This window comes from Lutjanus erythropterus, chromosome 7 (genome assembly GCF_056507025.1).
Source record: "Lutjanus erythropterus isolate fLutEry1 chromosome 7, fLutEry1.hap2, whole genome shotgun sequence".
Lineage (NCBI taxonomy): Eukaryota > Metazoa > Chordata > Actinopteri > Lutjaniformes > Lutjanidae > Lutjanus > Lutjanus erythropterus.
Genome location: NC_139323.1, coordinates 28,585,612 through 28,605,424, shown reverse-complemented (window position 1 = coordinate 28,605,424; position 19,813 = coordinate 28,585,612). Strand labels below are relative to the sequence as shown.

At 40.6% G+C, this 19,813-nt stretch overlaps 1 protein-coding gene across 1 annotated transcript in view; it reads left to right on the top strand.

Annotated features, from left to right (window-relative positions):
• The window catches only part of cep350 (centrosomal protein 350), a 43,200-nt gene that overhangs the window by 12,042 nt on the left and 11,345 nt on the right, over positions 1 to 19,813 (top strand). The window contains exons 10-29 of the mRNA XM_084723473.1: positions 1,242 to 1,972; positions 2,122 to 2,240; positions 3,813 to 4,834; positions 5,521 to 5,662; positions 5,964 to 6,133; positions 6,275 to 6,452; positions 8,593 to 8,780; positions 9,541 to 9,704; positions 10,169 to 10,279; positions 10,473 to 10,613; positions 10,800 to 10,939; positions 11,728 to 11,835; positions 11,943 to 12,160; positions 12,372 to 12,586; positions 13,455 to 13,733; positions 13,829 to 13,978; positions 14,194 to 14,354; positions 16,328 to 16,450; positions 18,478 to 18,722; positions 19,031 to 19,227. Coding sequence (XP_084579599.1) covers positions 1,242 to 1,972; positions 2,122 to 2,240; positions 3,813 to 4,834; positions 5,521 to 5,662; positions 5,964 to 6,133; positions 6,275 to 6,452; positions 8,593 to 8,780; positions 9,541 to 9,704; positions 10,169 to 10,279; positions 10,473 to 10,613; positions 10,800 to 10,939; positions 11,728 to 11,835; positions 11,943 to 12,160; positions 12,372 to 12,586; positions 13,455 to 13,733; positions 13,829 to 13,978; positions 14,194 to 14,354; positions 16,328 to 16,450; positions 18,478 to 18,722; positions 19,031 to 19,227 — 4,802 coding nt within the window. The remainder of the gene's footprint in view (positions 1 to 1,241; positions 1,973 to 2,121; positions 2,241 to 3,812; positions 4,835 to 5,520; positions 5,663 to 5,963; positions 6,134 to 6,274; positions 6,453 to 8,592; positions 8,781 to 9,540; positions 9,705 to 10,168; positions 10,280 to 10,472; positions 10,614 to 10,799; positions 10,940 to 11,727; positions 11,836 to 11,942; positions 12,161 to 12,371; positions 12,587 to 13,454; positions 13,734 to 13,828; positions 13,979 to 14,193; positions 14,355 to 16,327; positions 16,451 to 18,477; positions 18,723 to 19,030; positions 19,228 to 19,813) is intronic.

Below are 19,813 nucleotides of genomic sequence, written 5' to 3'. Positions count from 1 at the left end.
TCTGTTTTCTCATGTTGCCAGCGACCTTTCACCTCTAAACTTTATAAATACACTGCACTGGGTGCACCAGTGTGACAGAGTTTATCCATGTAGCTTCATAGTGTTATAAAATAAATTATCTCTAGTCTGTTACAGATGTTTTGCATGTTTGCTACCCACAGTTGGCCAGCAAGACTGACAACAGAGGCAGCCAAAGAATATGAATAAATAAAGACTCTTTGACTACTGCTGTTCATACGCAGCCATGGACTCACACACTGTCTTCATCCACCTCTGTGTTAGCTGCATCTGTACTGGGTACCACTGACCGTAAAGAATAGAGATTGACTGGCTGTTCTGGTTGGGTGCACAATCAGACATGGCCTGATTTCCAGAGGTTGCTCCCAGTGCAGACGGCATATACCCTGGGGAATGGCAGAGTGGGGCAGAGAGATGCAATGAGTCTCACTGTAGTCATGTTCTGAAGGAAAAAAAACACTGTCTGGATTAGATACTGTAAAATCTAGATGGGAATTTTCAATTTGGCCCAGATTAAAGTTGCCATGGCAAGCCTGACCCCCCCAAGCCTCATTTAGTATGTGTTTTCTTTCTGTCTGGATCTTGTGCTTTAGCTTTGGAGTTTTTAAAATCTGCTGCTGTCGCTTGTTGGCGCAGACAGTGTTTTTTCGAGCTTTGATGAACCTGTTTATTACAGATACTAATAATACAAAGATAGGAAAACAGTGTTTAGGATTTTATAGCCTACTAATAATTGAACATTTAAAGCTACTACAAGGAGCTTTCATATATATAGAAGCCCCTGTGGACAAAAGCCATAGTGTTTCCACTGCCACAATTACAAAATACAATATCAAAAATAAAATGATCAAAATAGAATTTTCCTCCTTCTTCTTTTTAACTGGTTTAGTGGTACAAAATAGAACCACAGTATGCCTTGATGATACTCAAATCATTTTACAAAAAGGACAGGGGCAACAAAAAAAACAAATGGCAGAAATTCTCATTAAACAAATGATAGTCATGAAGGTGTAATGTATATAATCCAACTTTCCCATCTTTTGAAAAACTTTCCCTGTTGCAGTCTTTCCTCTTCCATCCTATATTCATCATAAATAAAGTCAATCCAGTTGTTAGAATTGGATAGATATTTAGTGGCATGCACAATGTTTGTGTGTGTGTTAATATGTTGATTACAGTTTACCAACTGTAACATTTTCCCTCTCTGTCTTTCTGTCCACCAGCGTCCCGTCACCGCTCCAGTTCAGACCCACGCTCACAATCAAAACCACAGTCTCGCCCAAACAGCACAGAAAGGCCGCGTAGTGGATTTCAGGGGCAATCCAAAAGCCACTCAACAACCGTGTCTATCCCTTCATCTGCAGATCGGGACAGAGCCCAAGTGGGTGTAAGCACAGACCTGTTGTCAGCAGACATCCAGGGAATACTTGATGACCTTCAGCTGGAGTGCAAAGCAGTTGAAAGGGAGGAGAGGGCCCGTCAAAGGTCCCGGGGTGGGAGCAGTGGTAGGAGAGGGGGATCAGGGTCACGAACAAGGACTCCAGTCTCTGCTTGGGGAACTACTGTGGGTGACTCCTCAAGAGGCTGCCGCAGTGCCAGCCCCTCTACACGCCGACCAGAGACTGCCAACACGGCTGACACAGGACACAAAAAACGACACTATGATGCAGATACTGTTCGCCAATACATTTCCAGGCAACAAGAGGAGAGAAAGAGGCGTCAAGCAGAAGAGAAGAGGGCAATGAGGGAGGAGGCAGAGAGGAGAAACCAGAGGCTGCAGGAGCTCTACAGGAAGCAAAGAGAGGTGGTTAAAACAGTGGGCCTTCCCAATGAGGCATCTGTGGTCCCTGTTCAAAGGCGACTGCAGGAGACCTACACCAAACTGCTGCTGGAGGAGGCCCAGCTGGGCGAGGAGGCCACACAGACACAACCTGCTGCTCCTTCTAGTCAAATGGTATTGCACATACGCATAAAACATGATCATCTTAGTTATATAGGAAAGCTGTATTATGTAGAATGAGTAACTAAATTAAATAAATTTGTGAAATGATGACATATGTAAGAAAAAAAATTGACATGTGTTTCACATGGTTTCTGACACAGAGGCCAATGTACCAGCCCTCAGGAGAGTCGGACAAAGAAAACAAAAGACTAGAGGCACCACAGAGCCCCTCAAGCAGTGATCGGTCTTTGAATGATCAGCCACCACCTCCGTTATCCAGGTACACACATAAACACCCAGAAACCCCCTATGTTTGTTGACACAGATAAACAACAAACAGCTCTCAGAACAGCACACATAATCTGGTGTCTACTGGAAATAATGTTCTAGGGAATCACCTGACTGTACAAAACAGAGAAACTGTTTGTTCCCAGATGGTTAGTTTTTATGATCCCCCCCTTGCAAATGCCCCTGAGGCTTTACTGCTCTGCATTACTCCTTCAGTACAGGATTAAAGAAAAATACTATTTTACAGTTACTGATCCTGTTTTAGATAAATGAAAGAACATCTTAGATAACTGACATTAAATAAAGAAATAAAGATTGAGGGTATGCAATGATTGTTTTTAAAACAGAGAATAATAATAATAATAATAATAATAATAATAATAATAATAATAATAATAATAATCACCTTTCTCTGTATACATTTACAGATAATAGTTATTTTGATTTATAGTTTCCTGTCCAGTTACAGCATATGCTCTGTCTTGTTCACTATGTTTTGTACCATTAACAGTTAGGTATCACGCTGGTGAATACATTTTTTCAAAAGACATTGCTATGAAAATAAACCTCCAGTGTGGGACTTCTGCATATAAATAAATGTGCATTACAGTCAGGCCCCTGCCAAACAAGTTCCCACAATGCTGATGAAGCCTATCAACGCTACGTAAATCTCTCTATATTTCAATTTAATAATTGATTTGCCACAGCTGAACAGAGGAGCAACCATAGTGACAGAGAAGACTACAACTAAGAATACCCTCCTTTTTCTATTTTTAAAAATAGAGATTTTTAAAACATACTTCACCGCTATTGTAAACTTAAAATGCAAAATTTATAGATTAGATTATTTAGACATTTCAAATTTACTCCAATTGTTTGTTTTTTGTTATTCTTCTTTCCTCTGTGTTATTTGTTGGACATTTTAATTTGTTTTTGTACTATTTTCTATTATATAAGTATAATATACCATATAGTTGAACATGAACAATATGCTCCATATAATGAATGTACTTTATAAAAAATTAATAGAAGAAGAAGAAAGAAGAAGTTTTTGGTGTAGAGATCAGAAATCTTAGCTGTGTCAAGTCAGACATGATAGGAACAAATTAATGTAACTTCTTGTCATTACTTTTGAATTAAAGTGACCAAACTAAAGTTTGAGAGAGATGACAATAAATCTGATATTCAAATAAATACATTCTTTAAAAAAAGAATAAGCTACTAGATGGTGGAGCCTATGTGGAAAAACTGTAGACATAAGCCTTAAGCACAAAGTGACAGTGTTTGTGTAATTACTCTCTCTGCCAGAGGGAGGAGTCAGAGTTCTGCAGGTTGTAAGGTGTTTTGTCTGTCAAAATGTCAAAGAAATGTTTCTTCTCTGAAAACCAAAAGCCTGCAAATATATTGGCTGTGAATATTCTGGGAATTTGTGATTAATGATCTGTTGTTTGATAATCGTACATATATATGTTTAATTTTGATGATCGTTTTAAAACAAGCTGGGTACATCTCTTTTTCTCTTACCTTTTAACTTCTCAATTCTTTGTTGCTTTCTTTACAACAGGAATGATTTGGATGTTGGAGTTGCCTCTTTGCTTCAGCCCGACCGCCTAAGCCCAGCTGTTCGACCTGTGACTGGTCCCAGCAGCAGTGCACTACCCCCTTATGGTGACCATCTCCTCTCTCAACTCCTCAGGATTGAGACTGCAGTGGCAGCTAGTGACGCCCAGCACACCCAGCGGCCAGCCACAGCACCTTCCCACAGGTCGCACTCTAAGATGTCCCGCATTGAGGCTCTGAAGGCCACAGCTGCATCCCTCTCCAACCGTATAGAGAGCGAGGCACGGAAGCTTGCTGGGGAGGGGATCAACTACGGCACAGCAACTTCAATGGACGTGGATACTATATTGGCTCCAAGGCCCTCTCATGCCAGTTTTGATGCTGGACGCTGGGCAGAAACTGCTGCCACAGAAAATAATGACGTGGCTCTGAGGATCCAGAGGATTTTGACGAGCACAGGTCATAGTTCATACAATGGCACAGCTCTTCCAGGAGCAGGCAATCTGCACGCCTTCAGAGGACAGAAAGAAACAAAGGGTACACACACAAATTTAACAAAAGATGGAGCAGAGCCCATTCTCAGCAGTTATACACATGAAAGGAGGAAACTGGTCAATGGCTTTGAAAATGTAGAGAGAATGGAAAAAATGTCACAAGGAAGAGGATATGGACTGACAGAGGATAAGAATCAGACAGATCTGCATGACTCAAGTGCCGGTTCCATCAGTGAGGGTCCTCTTCTGAGTGAAGGGAGTTTTTCTGAGGATGAGGTGAGCCCTCCTCGTGCCTCCAGCAATCATGTGCCCAGATCAGCAGACTTTCTGGAGGCAGTGGACTACAGTGTGGGTCAAAGAAGGGATCACCAGCGGTTATCAGAGTTCCAGAGGGAGGCAGCGAGATGCCCGGCCCTCAGCTCACCCTTCGCGCAGCATGATGGCAGCAAAGCAGCCTGGGAGGAGCTGAACAAAGGAAGCCCTCTAAGTGTGATCAATATTTTCACAAAGAACCTTCATGGCCATGTTAGAGGTTAGTTCAAATATGAATACCTTTTCACTAAGGAAAATATGTCAGTCAATTTTTCTAGATTAGATATTGATGATACTGACAACGAAATCAGTGTGAGTAGATTTATGAGCAGTTTTTCTTTCTGCAGGTACTTAAAGAGTCTGCAATCCAATAATCTTGATTTTAGGCCTTAAATAGTCTTACAACAATTTTGAAAAGTCTTGAACGGTGTTACTTTTATGAAGTTACATTAATCTCTTTATTATAATTAGTCTTGCTTTTTCTATATGTTTTTGGGGGGAAAATTCAGTTGATCTCCCTGTAACAACTAAAAAAACGAAACCAGCAACCACTCTTAGAAACTGTATAGCCTGGTCAGAATTTATAAGAGCATTTATGCTTCACTTTACATGGCAGGAAAAGGCTAAATACATGGAAAAAAACTGGAAAAAATTGTGGGTCTTAAAAAGTCTTAACTTTAACTTGCTGAAAGCTGCAGAAATCTTGTTGTAGTGTTTGTGGCCAACAGCAAAAAAAAAAAAAAGAAAAAGAAAAAAACCAAAACAAATTGTGATAATATTACTTAGTATCTATGGTCATTCAAAGATACCATACATAGGGAGAATGTTTGTTACATTATTCTCATACTGACAACACACAACATAGTGACAGTCAGTCTAAATGTTTCTCTTCATCTTGTCCTGTAGTAAGTGAGAGGAGCTCTCCCCCTGCCCATTCTTTGCACTCTGGAAACAGCCCTGAAGATGCAGCAGTCTATGAAGATGACTTTGTGTCATCACATAGCAGCGGAGCCAGTGGACAGTTGAAGAGAGGCTCCAGATCACACAGGTAAGAGGAATGAAATGGTCAAAGTGACCACTAGATGGCGATCATGACACACAAATAGAAAGCCCATGCAGCCCTTTAAGACAGTGCCCCCCCCCCCCCCCTCCGTTATTGAATTCATAGATTTTTTCCTTCCAGGCTCCATAGAATGAGGAGTAACCACCACAAACCCTCTCAGACAGATGAATCATCCTGTTTATCTCATGTTCAGTAGGCCTAATGGTGCATTTTTTGTGTTGTCTCACAGATTCTGAATTTTATTCAAAAGTGATTTGATTATACATCTTTCTCCCGTCTCTGTTAGCGTGAACAGTCATTTTGAGGAGCTGATGAGGAGGTCTCCCTATGAGAAAAGTATAGGAGGCATCAATTCCCACCATTCATCCTTGCACTCATCTGTTCACTCACCTCATCAATCCTCTGGTTCACCATCTGGCTCCTCACCCTTCTCCAAGCACTCCGCCAGAAAAAGAGGTGAGAATTGATATTTTTGCATAATTTCCTGTTAATTTCCTGTTATTTCTGTATTTCCAATATATACATTTTTAATAGGCCTGTGGTTTTGCATTTACAAATTCTTTTGGTGCACATTATAACTACACCACTCCCCTGCAGGCACAGCATCAGACCAGAGTGATGCCACCCTGGTAGAAGAGCAGAGGAGCTCCTGCTCACCTCCCTCAGAGGCATTATCTTCTGACTCCAGGAAGCGGGGCTCAGACAAGAGCTCTGCCCACAGCCAGGCCAAGAGTGTACACTCTAATGACACTTTTGGGGAAACTTCTCACCAAAGGTAATGATCTGTGGTAGATTAGAGGGGACGTTTATTATTTCTGGCTTAATTGAGTGCGTTAAAAATGTAAAAATGTGCCACCTGCAAGGTTTTTCAGAGAGCGTCTCAAATGGAAGAGACTGTGCAATGATATCAGAGAGGTGAATGAACAGGAATTGTGTTCCCACAAGTTTAAATTACCCATACATTCAGTTGTCTCTGGTATTTCCTTCCTTCCTGGTTTCATTAAGCTGGAGTGCAACTCTACTTTGTGGGAAGAGTGGTGGGGCTATTGGCTTACAGTGAGATATAGGGTCCAGGGATACAGGGTTCATATGGGCACTGGAAATCCTTGAAAACATTTGAATTTTAATGTTTCAAGGTTTGAAAAGTGTGTAGATTTTTGATCAGATGTTTGAAAATGCTCCGAAGTGCAACTTACTAAACGATTCACTTTTTAAATAAAGGAATAAAATAAATTGGATATTGACTCGGTCAGGTTATATAAGATGCCAAGTCTACTTACAGATAGGTGCCACATTTTGAAAAATGAACCTGTCATGTTTGCCTTTAATATTTTCACCCTTGTGTTGATGGCTATCATGACACATAATTTTGGTTTATGCAGTCCTGGATATGGATGTTTATGGATGCTTCTTTTAGGGTCACAGCGTGATAGCTTTAAGATTTCCTTATTTTGCATTGTTAATTTGATTTCTAGATTGAAACTGAATACTGAATCACTGAATACTGTTTAAAGTAATATTGAAATTAGTTGGTGAAGCCACACTGTTTTCCTTCCTAAGAATTTCCAAACTAAACTAAATGGAATTTAGAAATCTGTGTGCACTGAGGGGTGAATGGGATCCTTTCAGTATTGGATCATCTCAGTTGCTGCTGTTCCAACCACTCAGAAATCTCCACTTGGTATATACTGTAATTACCTAAAGGTTAATTTATCTGGACACGATACTTACTAAACTACGTTTAGAGAGCCCTAGTTGAGGCTGCCAGGCTAAACAGTCTTGTGGGTTGCCGTTATTTTGAAGGCCTGAGGGTTTAAGCAGCTGTGTAGTGCCCAGCAACAGGAGGAGGCTGCAGTTCAACCCAAGACAGAAAACACTGGTTGTTTTGTTTTGGGGGCCTGCAGGGTGGTTGGTTGGGTCAGCCAGCTTCACCACAGTTCAGGCCTGCTGCCAAAAGAAAGGAGAGATTTTCTTTTTCTTTTTATCTCACTGCCCAGTAGTGACATTTGAGCCCTCTAATGGTGCACTAAAACCCAGCTAGCAGATTCCTGCCACTCTGTGGAGCCTGTGTATCTTAGAAGATACAGGCAAAACATTCAGACAGGATAGCACAATTTACAAAGAAGGTTGTTGTTTCACTTCAGTGGTGATTTAGTGCTCATCATTATGACAGAAACCATCTCAAAAGTACTTCTTTACAAACAGCACATGTTGGTCTCAATGAGATCTGTAGGCTTTTGACAGACTGCATTCTTATTGGTTTCTGTTCAATGACAGCTAACTGATTTAGCATTGAGATCATGATAATATTTTTGTATTATGATGCATCAATTGAGTCTGATTGTTATCCTTGTAAAAAAAAAAGTGCCACTGTCTACTATCCTTAATGAGAGAGCAGAGTGTATCCTGATCTCTTTTAGACACTGCCCTTGGCCTCTGATCATCTCTGAGCAGCACAATATGGCCATTCATAGTCTGGGCCTCTCACAGCAGGGTTATGCTGCCTCAGTCAGTTCAGCATTTGCAGGACCAGGGCCCCTCTGTCTTTATCATTTGGTCAACCTGGTTCTCTGTTCAAAGTGGTTAACACACTCTGCAAAGCCTGTAACATCCTACGTTCCTGTCTATGACTTAAAGAACTATTTAGAATTGCTTTTAGAAAACAATTAAACAATGTGTTGCACTTAATCATACCTTTAATGCATGTTTTTAAAACATGTAAAAAAAAAAAAAAAAGAAAAAAAAGTGATGGATTTAGCTTTGATGCACCAAAGCCAATCAGTCTGAATACTACAAACGTATCTATTTTTATTTTAGATTTTTTCTGGTTTCATGATAGTATTTGGTTTTTCATTAACTTCTCACCTGAGCTTTTTTTTTTTTTTCTTCTTTTCTTTTTATAAATATATTTCTAGTTCGGGACATGACAGTAAGAAGTCTTCATCAGCCAGGCCCACACAGGGTTCTCCTTCAGGCTCCTCAGACCCCGGTTCTCCTCCTAGTGCAGATTCTTCAAGTGAGCCCGTGAGAAGTGGCTCTTTAGGGGCAAACCCCAACACAGGCACCACAGCTCGCAGTGGTAGAGCACAGACCAGGACCACAGGTAAATTAAACAGCACCACATTTTATCATTTGTCCATTTGTCATCACCTCTTGCTTGTGTGACTGAAGTTACACCTGCAAAGATGAACACAGAAAACATCTGACAATGTTACAGAGATGTAAACATAACTATTTGGTTTTTTGGTTTTGACCAGGGACATTGGAACTATTTTGTGAAAGGGCGGTGCTGTAAATATGAGCAAAATTCTAACCCCCTTCCTGGGGCTTGCAGCCAGCAGCACAATAACTAAATTCACATGCACTTCAACAGGATTTACAGTACAGGAACACTCAAAGCCAACAGCGCAATAAATTCACCTGTATCGCAACAAAAACAGTATTTACAATATGGGTACACTGAATTAAGGCAAACAGCTCATTGGCAAAATACACTGCTCTCAACCAGAAATAAGAAAAATTTTTAAATCATATCTAACATTAACAAAACCAAAGCCAATCAGACAACTGATGGCAAGCTATGGTGCCATATAATGCAAACATAGGAAGACTTAATAAACCTTAATTAGTCTTAAAATAGTTTTAACTTATGCAGTACATTTTTCCTGGCTCTGCTTCATGTTCATGATACCACTTCCTGAACCTGCCTAACAGTGTAGCCTAGTGACAATTTTGGAACCATGTAACCTTGAGCTGTCACACACCGCTACTTCCAACATCTATGCTCCTTACCAGTTTGTGAATCATTTGTGAAACACTCCACCAACATCTCTCTCACCTATCTGCCCTTTTTTTCCTCCCAGGTGAACTACAGTATTCACCTGCTGTCTTGCAGCAGCGCATGGCAGCAGAGCTCCAGTACCTGGAGTCCATCGAGGAGTCAGTGCGACAGCTGGGGGACGTGGAGAGGCTGATGGGTGTGTCCATGGCTCAGCAGGAGAGCACAACATTGGCTCAGATGCTCAAGGTAAAGAAGAGGTTTGTTTTTGTGAATAACAAAAATGTGCAGATAGCCCCTATCCATACAAAGAAGCTCTGCTGTTGATTTAGCCATGTCTTAAGTGTTTACATATCTGTATAATTGTTTTAGTGTTCAACAGTTGAAATTAAATTATTTTGCTTGATTTGACATTTTGTATATAGTTGAATGTTTTGATGATTGTAAGACAGAACATGCTCTAAGGTGTGCTTTTATGTATACATGTGGTAATAATTATAATGTACCATACAAACGTGACCTATACATTGCTAAGTATTTCCCAATAATTGCATTTATCCAGGACTTAAATTAATTATTGAGTCTGCATAACATCTGCATGATAAATACTTTAAGAGCTTTTTTGGCCTCCATAAATTTCACTGACTTACTACCTCACTAATACCTGTATTGATACACTGTATTGACCAGCTCTCTGAACTTTGACCCTGCAGGCCAAGCAGCAGCGCCATGAGCGTGACCTTTATGAGCTGAAGATCAAGGCTGAAAGGGAAGCCCTGGAGGCACAGCTGCAGATGGAGCAAAACAGGCAGAGAGTGGCCAGGGTACAACAACACACACACACACACACACACACACACACACAGTTCATCAGTTAGTTTACTCTCACCAACAATATATACACGCATTTGTAGATGATAAATTTTAAATTTTATCTGCTCCCTCACCTTTTGAATTCTGAGGTATGGGTGCTTTTATTTTTCTGTGTGTGTGATGTCAATGCTTGATTTTGTCCAGGCTCATATAGAGCTGCAGGAAAGCTTGGCAGGAGCTCAAAAAGAGACTTTGGAGGGCCTCCAGGAGGCAACTACGAAGATGATGAGTCAACAGACTGAGGCAGCGCGGTACACAGCCGATGCTGCCCGACACATCAAGGAGGTTAGTAATCACTGCCTTTCTTTGTGCTTGGAAAGCAGCCCGTGTCTTCATTTTGTAACAAAAGCTGATCGACTGTTGAGTTTCCGTAAAGACAGAACAATAAATGCAGAGCAGGAAAGTGTAATATCCAGTGTGGGACTCGCTAAATCAAACATTTGATCTGTATGTTGTATTCTTGCCCATCAGATGACAGAATTGGCACGGTCGCAGATAGCAGGGGCTTTGGTTGTACCCCCTGTTGCTGCTGATTCCTCCTTATTGGACGAGTGGGAAGAACAGCAGAGCTCCTATTCAAAGCAGCGACAGGAAAAAGTTGACTCTGACAGGTAAACTTAATACACCTGCATTGTATTTCATTGTGAAGTAAATTTAACATCTCTAAACCCCATATGTGTTGCAAGTTAATTTAATGACTTTAAATGTGGAATAGACTAATTCACATTATTAGTTCATGATTTGACTGATGACAGAATGCATATTTTGTAGGAGACAATGTATCAGCATTCACTACTGTCATCAAGATTTGTTTTTTTATTTAGTTGACATTTAACTAAATAAAATACACAACAAAACAACATTATTGATAAAAATAGCAATAAAAATATTAACATGTCACTTTTTCCATGGAGTACTTTTCCTCTACAATGTCCAGCCACTGCTCTGAAGTTGTAGGGTCACATTTCAGTCAGTTCCCTGTGATGGCCTTTTAAAATGCAAGTGTCAAGATTTTGAATAGATAGATGTCCTTCTTTTGAATTATGTCACCTGGTATCAATCTGAAATGGGGATCCTTGGTAATCTTGTAACAATAAAACATCCTCAAGAACCTGAATAACCATGTCACAGAATGGTTATATTTTTATATATGACCAGAAAATAGAGCTAGTGGAAGGTTGTTGCATTTTACACACAGAATGCCAATCACTCTTCAACCGTTAAATGTTCAATTCAGTTCCTATTTCACTTTAACATGTATTGAATTTATTCCCTTTTGTTTTTGTACACTACTATACAGTTTAGAAATAATTATTAAGGGGTTTGTTTGTATGTATCTGTCAACACTTTAAACACTGCATTACCTTATTGTTGGAATTTTTGGCATGTTCTGTTACAGCTTCCCGAGTGAGACGTCGAGCAGAAGGATCAGGTCAGAGGAACCTCTGTCTTCACTGAACAGCCTTAGTCACTCTGACTCTCTGTCCTTCAGAAGACCCAATCTTAGGTACCAGTCATACCTCACATGTAGCACTAGTGTCACTGTTTTGCATTCAGTATGGGGAAGAGAAATCTAAACAGGCACTGTATCTTTTCCTTTGCTTATTTCCTCAGTGGAGCAGACTCAAGCAGCCACCATAGCCCATCACATGTCTCCTCTGACCACAGAGAACAGACAAAGAAAGACGCAGCAGAGGGGAAATGGAGGAAGGGGGCAGCTGAAGAGCGGACGGAAAAGGAAGCAGGCAGTAGCTCTATAGAGGAGGAAGTTCTCACAGCAGCAAATGACTCCCTCTGCAGTGACAGCATCCCCTCTGTACTGGATGAGAAAGGTATTGGATGGCAATCACAACTCTCAGTTTACAAGTTAACATGCTTTTTTCATGTACACACATTCCACCACTTTTTAAGAAAACCTGAAGATTTTATTGCCATAATCTATTCTGTACTAGAACAAAAACACACAGTGCCACACATACGGCACCCAAAAATTGACAAGAAAGTGCATACAGTTGAAAGCTTACCTTTTTTTGGGCCCTCCAGGAGATAGTACGTCAATGGCAACGGAGTACTCTCTCAAGTTTGATGAGTCCATGACAGAGGATGAAATAGAAGAGCGTTCCTTCCGCTCTCTGTTGCCGTCTGAAGCTCACCGCCGTGGAACTAAAGAGAAGAAGTCCCGCCACCATGAGGAATCTGAAGATGACGGAGCCAATCACAACACAACATCAGTTTCAGGGGCACACAGTATCTTAAAGGTGAGAGGCCCATGTAGTGATACAAATGCGGGGTGACCACAGATCCTTAAAAAGTCTTACATTCACATTTATTAATAAAAGGTCTTAAATTCTGTTTGGGACTGTCTTAAATATTTATTTACTGATCCTGTAACCAACTCTACCAATATCTGGCCAAAAGATAAGCTGTAAAAAGTGAGGGAATCTTTACAAGGAAAGTCCGTAGAGTAGTAATTAGTAGGCTAAATGAGACATGATGACATTTACCTATTGATTTAAAATCCATGTATTAACTATACAACAGAAAACTACAATAATGATACTCTGATATAAATGACTTCTAACATAGAAACTGGAAATTACATTGATATAGCCTAATTTCAGACTGGCGGCACAATTGTTGTGATTGACTGATTATCATTAAGAATAAATATGATTTTTTTCCCACACTAATATATGTATTTGGACAAATGTTCTTGAACTCAACTAGGTATTATCATTTTGCCTTACTTATAAAGTTTCACATACAGTATATATATTTATATAGAACAGTACACCTGCATTTTTGCATTTGATATTTAGTTTTATTCCAAAATTGGCCTTAAATTTAATTAAAAGGTGCATTAAAATGTCTTTTATTTCACTTGGTGATGAATATAAGCACCCTGAAACATTTACCAACGCATCTCTTTACGAGTCAGGGGTTGACAATGAAAGGTGGGTGTGACCACTGACGGTGGTCCTAAAAAATGTGACTGTTTGATTGAGCAGGAGGTTTGCAGCCTCCATTTGCTTACTAATACATAATTATTTCTCCTAAACTCACTTTACCTCTTGTTGTCCTTTGATCCTCCTTTAATCTCCTGTCTTCACCTTTGCTGTCCTGCAGTCTCAGGATGCAAACATGGCCTTCTCTGGTGGACAGGACAGCTTTTCACAGTTCACCATGGACATGGTGCGTCAGTACATGAAGGACGAGGAGGTGAGACTGCAGCACCAGAGCTCTTTACTGCGTCTTCGTCAGAAGGCTCTCAAAGAGAAGGCCAGAACTGAGTTGGCTTGGCTAGAACACCAGAAAAAGAGGCTGAGGGACAAGGGAGAGGACGACAAAATGCCACCTATCAGGAAGAAGCAGAGGGGCCTCCTGATAAGACTACAACAGGAGCAGGTACCTCTTGGCAGAAACATAATGGCAATAAATGACAACTGAGATATTGTGATCTTAACTCGTACTAACTAACCAACTTTCTCTCATGTTCCCAGGCTGAGATCAAGCGACTTCAGGAGGCCAACAAAGCAGCCAGGAAGGAAAGGCAGCTGTTGCTGAAGCAGCAGGAGGAGATTGAGCGGATGAGAAACTCAACACTCAGACTGAAAGAGCGTCTCAAGTGTGCTGGGGGTGAAGCTCCACCTGTAAGTAGAGCAACTGTCACTAATCACCTTCACAGCCTATATGGCAGAACAGATACACCTAAGAGATTTCATTTTAGCATTATTTGTTCTACAGAAGTAGAATCTTAAGGGAGACAGGACATAAAACATAGTTATGTGTAGAAAAGGTTGCCATATTTATTTTAAGCTTTTTTAATTGGCTTTACAAATTCATGGCCTGTCTGCATGTCCTCCAGGAGACTCCTGTGTCTGAAACCCCTGTGTCTGAGGCAGCTTCCCCCAACATGAGACATGCTGAGGATGTCCGCAGCCCATCTCCCTCGCTGTCCATCTCTGGAAGTGAGACTAGCAGCATCATGCAGAAGCTCAAGAAGATGCGCTCTCACATGGATGAGAAGTAATGACTTTCATTTTTCAAATAATAATTTTGTTTTCTCTGCTTACCAACAATTTGACAAGTGAATTATTAGAAGTCATGCTCTCATTTCAGTGTTTTTGACAGTGCTTTGTGAACATGTGTCCTGCCTTTTTCCTTGAGGTTTGTGTCTTTTGCGCTTCTGACGTTGTTTTCTGAAAACAGCAGGAATGCTAATATTTTTTCCTTTACTTATTTTTGTTTTTGCTTTTTGTTGTGTTCCCTAATCACAATTTGAGTCCTTTAACACTCAGTATGTGATACAGACTTCAAATGGTTATTACTATTTTCTTTCTTTTTATTTCTCTCAGCTTCACAGTTTACACCTAGGGCTTATATTAAAATTGGTAAAGCTGTTTAGATGTTGTACAGTTAAATAACTCTGCACTAGGTGGTGCGCTGTGCTTTTTTTTTGCAGCAGGGACTTTTTCTAAAAAAATCATTCTACCATGACAAGTCATAAAAGTCAGAGAAGTTCTACCTACTTCTATACATTGAGTCTTTACTTTAACTAGCAACTACCCTAATTAACTAGTGCTTGCCATCAGAGTGCAAAAATGTTTTTGTCCACCAGCCAAATGACTAGCGAATATTAAAACTTTACCAACCACTCACAATAAATTACCTTTGTTATTTGGCTGGTGAGTGAAACAAATCTAACTGCTACTTGCGTATTTTACCAGCATTTGGCTGGTGGTTGGTGCTAATCTTCTGCTTTTCTTGTCATCTGTCTGCTGCAGTCTAAAATGCTGTGGATGTGGGAATGTGTGGATGTGAAGATAAGCATGATCCATGTTGCTGTCCCTTTAAACTAGACAAGAATCCGTTCTCTGCTGCAGTACCCCCCTTTAACTTGAGGTCAAAACAACACTTTACTTTGTATTTTGTTAGAGGAGCTGTACTAAGAGAACATCAGACAATGCTAAACAGTTTCAAATTATTTTAACACTATGTTATCTTAAAATTTCAACTTTCAAATACAGAGTCCCATCATTTTTATTTTGCCCATTTCCTCTGTTGTTAACAAGCAACTCCATGTGTTTGGAGTTCCTGTAGGTCCTCCAAGGTTTCATACTTGGCATGCAGCTCTGGTCAGGTGATTGCAGAGCCTCTCATGACCGGGTTGCTCCAACAAGTGGGTTAATTGTTCTGGGTTTTAGGATTTATAACTTGGCTATAAATCACAGGCTAATTTTCCACAGTGGTACTTCAACAATTTTAAGGTCTAGATTTGTTTCAGTTTATACTGGCAACACAATCTTCAATTGCATGTGATCCTATCAGTTTCAATAAGTGGAGTTCAGAATCCTCACAATTAGTTTTGGATCATTGCAAAATCTAATCTAACAAAAACATCCAACATCTTTTTTTTTTTTTTATTACATATTTGTGTCTAACCATGCATTTATTAGCTTGCTTGCTTGCCATAATCCTTTTTAATAAACCATCAATGGTCTCTTCCATTTCCTCTGTCTGTCTCTTTTAACACTGTCCTGCTGTTGATTATAGCCAAAGCAAAATATATACTATAAATTCAGCCGCATATAACCTACTAACAAAGTTGCTTTCACTTCATCTAAGGCTGTGACTGTTACATAGCACTGTTATTTGTTTAAGAATCATTGTTTCTAAAGAATCTATCATTTAACCCCATTCATGAGCAGGTTTGGCAGCGATCATACCCCCAATTACCCCCCACCCCCGGCCCCCACACAGCAGCGTAAATGACCATAAGCAGCCATTTTCTAATAGAAACCTGACAGACTGACATTTTGGGTGCAATAAAACCACATTTGCTCATATCGCTCTTCTCTCTCCCTTTCTCTCTACTTGTCGTTTCCCTCTGTGCGTTTTTAATGTGTTCCCCCCTCCTTACATTGTGTGTGTGTGTTGTTTCCACACCCATGTTTGTGTGACTCTTCTGACTTTGTCTGTTGCGTGCTTGTGTGTTGTAGACACTGTTCTCCTGTCCACTACTTCTTCTCTGTGTTCACGGCCCACCACTGGGCCTCCCTCAGTGTCTGTCTCCCCAACCTCCACCCTAAATTCCAGCTCTTTATCTACAACCAGTTGGTCAGGTACTGTACAGTGCTCTATATGTACCTCTTCCCCTCAGCACCTCCACCTATAGCCCTGCCCTACCTCACCCCACCCCATGGAACATGCTTGTGTTCATCCACTGGCACTGGGACCTTGCAGGGGTGGGATGGTGACTGATGACTGATTGGATGTTTTGGTTTGTTTGTTTGGGGTTTTTTTTCTTCTCATATCTATTTCCAAGATAGAATTTATTTGGGGAGAAGTTTGAGTGAAAGCTTGAAGAGTCCCCAAGGAAAGCTGCCATGCTGAAATAAGCTAACCTTTTAACAACTTCACTTTGAATATAATTTAAAGGGATAGTTTGGGTTATTTGGGAGTTCGCATGAGGTGCTTATCGATAGACCATGTCTTATCTACAGTAGATGGTGGTCACCAAGCCCCCAGTTTATAGAGGCAGCAGGAGAACCAACATGGAAGATAAGCAATGGATTTCTGTTGAGTGTCAGCAGCAAAATATATTTTAGCCACTTAAAAAATGTCCACCTAAAAAAAACCCTGCGTTCTGTTAAGTAAAATGACTAAATTCACCAATGGATTCTGGTTGCTTTGGGGAGAGAGCAATATTTGTCTAAAATAATGGTGAACTCCTGACCTTTACCCTTTTTTAGTGACTAAAATACCTTTTTCTGCTGACCTTGTCAATGCTTGGCTTCCTATATCTGTACTCCTGCTTTTTCTACAGAAGAGTGGCATGCCACCTGCCATCTTCAAAGTCTTAAATATTTGTGTCATCAGTCAGGCACTGAACTTATGGCCATTAGTGTTCACATTAAAGAACACTGGTTGTGGAGCAATTTCATACAATTGAGAATGTTACAGATGTGATCAGTTTTGGTTTTGTGAAGGTTAAAGGTTATGTTTATTTCAATAGGAGCCTTCCTTGTTTAATGGGAATCTCAGACTCAATGCTGGGATTTCTATGGTGTTTAACTTACGACTCTTCCTCTCTTTCTTTCTTACCTTTTGGAATGAATGATGCAGTGCATCTCTCTTCAGTGCCATTCATATTGTGGCTGCTGGCTGGTCATTGATGCAAAATGTTTGAGATTATACCACCCACTGACATCTAAGTGGAGGACTTTTGCAGAGACTGGGCCAGAGATAGAGTGGTCTATGTATTTAATGACCTCAGTAAATCTTAACTAGCCCTCTTTATTAGGTAACTGTTGCATAGGATGGGATAATAAGTACAGATGGCCATTGGCTATAATAGAGTTTGGGAAGGCACTAAAAGAATCCCCCCGTCTGCTTCTTCAGTATCTGGCCTGTCATCAGTATACATTAGGTCAAGCAAAAGGCCTCTAAATTAGATCAAGGCTAAATAATACTGCACTATAATGGCACCCATAGCTGTGGGAGACCACATTACACAACAGCTGTACTTGACATCTGCAGAGATATGTATGTATAAGAGATACCATGAAAGTTGGATTTGAGAATTCTGCTGGTTTTGCAAGACAACTTGTGTTTATGTCTCCTTGTCCTAATTGGTCAGGGGAGTGTAGGTGTTTTAGGTGCTTGAGGTGTGTGTGTCTGCTCCCAGTCAGCGTTCAACCCCTGGGTTTCAGTCTGATGCATGAATCTGACATTTTCACTGTTATTTTCCTGCTCCTCTCTTCTCCTGACTGACATGTCATCACTCTATGCTTGTTTATTCGATGGGTGCTTCCACACTTTTTGATTTGGATGATTATTCCAGGGAAAGAAATAAGAGAAGCATGTATTGGGTGTGTGTGTATGTGTGTGTTTTCTTCTCTGAGTGTTGTACAGAGGTTTGAGGTGAGTTTGCAGTGATAATAACTAAATGTCCAGGTGATTTGGGTCTGCTTGCTTCTGCAATGTCATGTTTAACATTCCTGATGCTAAATGTCTTTGTCCTGCTTCTCCTCTCGTCTTCTTTCCTCATCTTTCTTCTCATCAACATCTCCCTTTTCAAACCCTTCTTCCACTCCGTCCTCATTTCTCCATTCTCTTCCCCTCTCCTTCTTACTGCCTCCTTCCTCAGGTTCCTGACAAAGCGGGAGCAGCAGCTGATGCAGAGGCGTCACCATGCCGAGGAGCTGCTGCAGTGGAAACAGCGGTTGGACCAGGAAGAGGCAGAAGTCCGTAGGATGGAAAAGGAGGCCCTTGCAGTGTGGGACAGTGAAACACCTCGAGACAAGGAAACGACAGAGAATCAGAAAAAGGATATATCGGACATCAGCCCCAGTCAGCATCAAAGCTCAGAACCCAGAACAGACAGTGAGAGAGGTGAAGCAACATGATCCTAACTTTTATCAGGCTTAAAGTCAAAAGTTAATTTATATAGCATGTTTAAAAACAGTTGGTTTGACCAAAGTGATGTTCAAATTAAAATGGATGGCATAACAGTAAAAAGTAAAACTACATCAGTAGCAAAAAGCACCAACAGTAGAAAAGAGGTTCAACAACAAAAACAAGAAATGGCCATGATAAAATACAAGGCAATATCAAAATATGTGCACAAATGTAAAACTGAAGCAGAATAAAATTGATGATTTGGGAAGTAGGTCAAAAATAATGTGACTTCCTGTTTTCAGATTATGTGAGTGAAGGCGACTCCTCAGCAACACCTGAGTCCAGTATACACACAGAAGCACTGGGGTCCCAGCAATCAGGAAGCCCAGCTTCAATACAACCTGCATCGATCCCTGAAACACCTTTGGCGTCCGTCCAGAGCAGCCCTGCCAATTACACCCAGGACTTCACTTCAGCTTCACAGTCACCAAGCAGACAGGTATGCATAAATGTGTCTTCTCGTTCCTCTTTGAGGAATTTTTTGGCTTAAATATAACTACTCCAAAACTGATTCTAGGGTTGTTCATTTTTTATGCTAAAACTACTTTTGAAATGGTACTGATGCCTAAACCGTGCCTGAGCTGATACTTTTTAAAAGAAGAATTACAAAATGATGATCACTGACATTAAGGAACCCCTTTGGAAATTTGGACTTGCAGTTGAACAATATAAATGTTAAGTGTTTAAATAAACTTTAAGGTTCCGTATGTAAGATTTAGGGGGTTTTACTGGCAGAATATAGCAGAAATTGAACATAAGAATCGTTGCGTTTTCATTACCTTAGAATGAACCTTTTCTATTTTCTCTTCCATGGAGGTCACCGTGTTGCACCACCATGTTTCTACAGTAGCCCAGTATGGATAAACCAAACACTTGCTCTTTCGCATTTTCACAGCCATCGTGGGTTCTCCTACACATTGCACCCAAACTGGCGGCTGATGCTCATGGTGTGTGGTCACACAAGCAGTCGAGCACAGTTCATCCCTCTGCTTTCAAGTGTGTCCTTGGCATTTTAATTGTGTTCA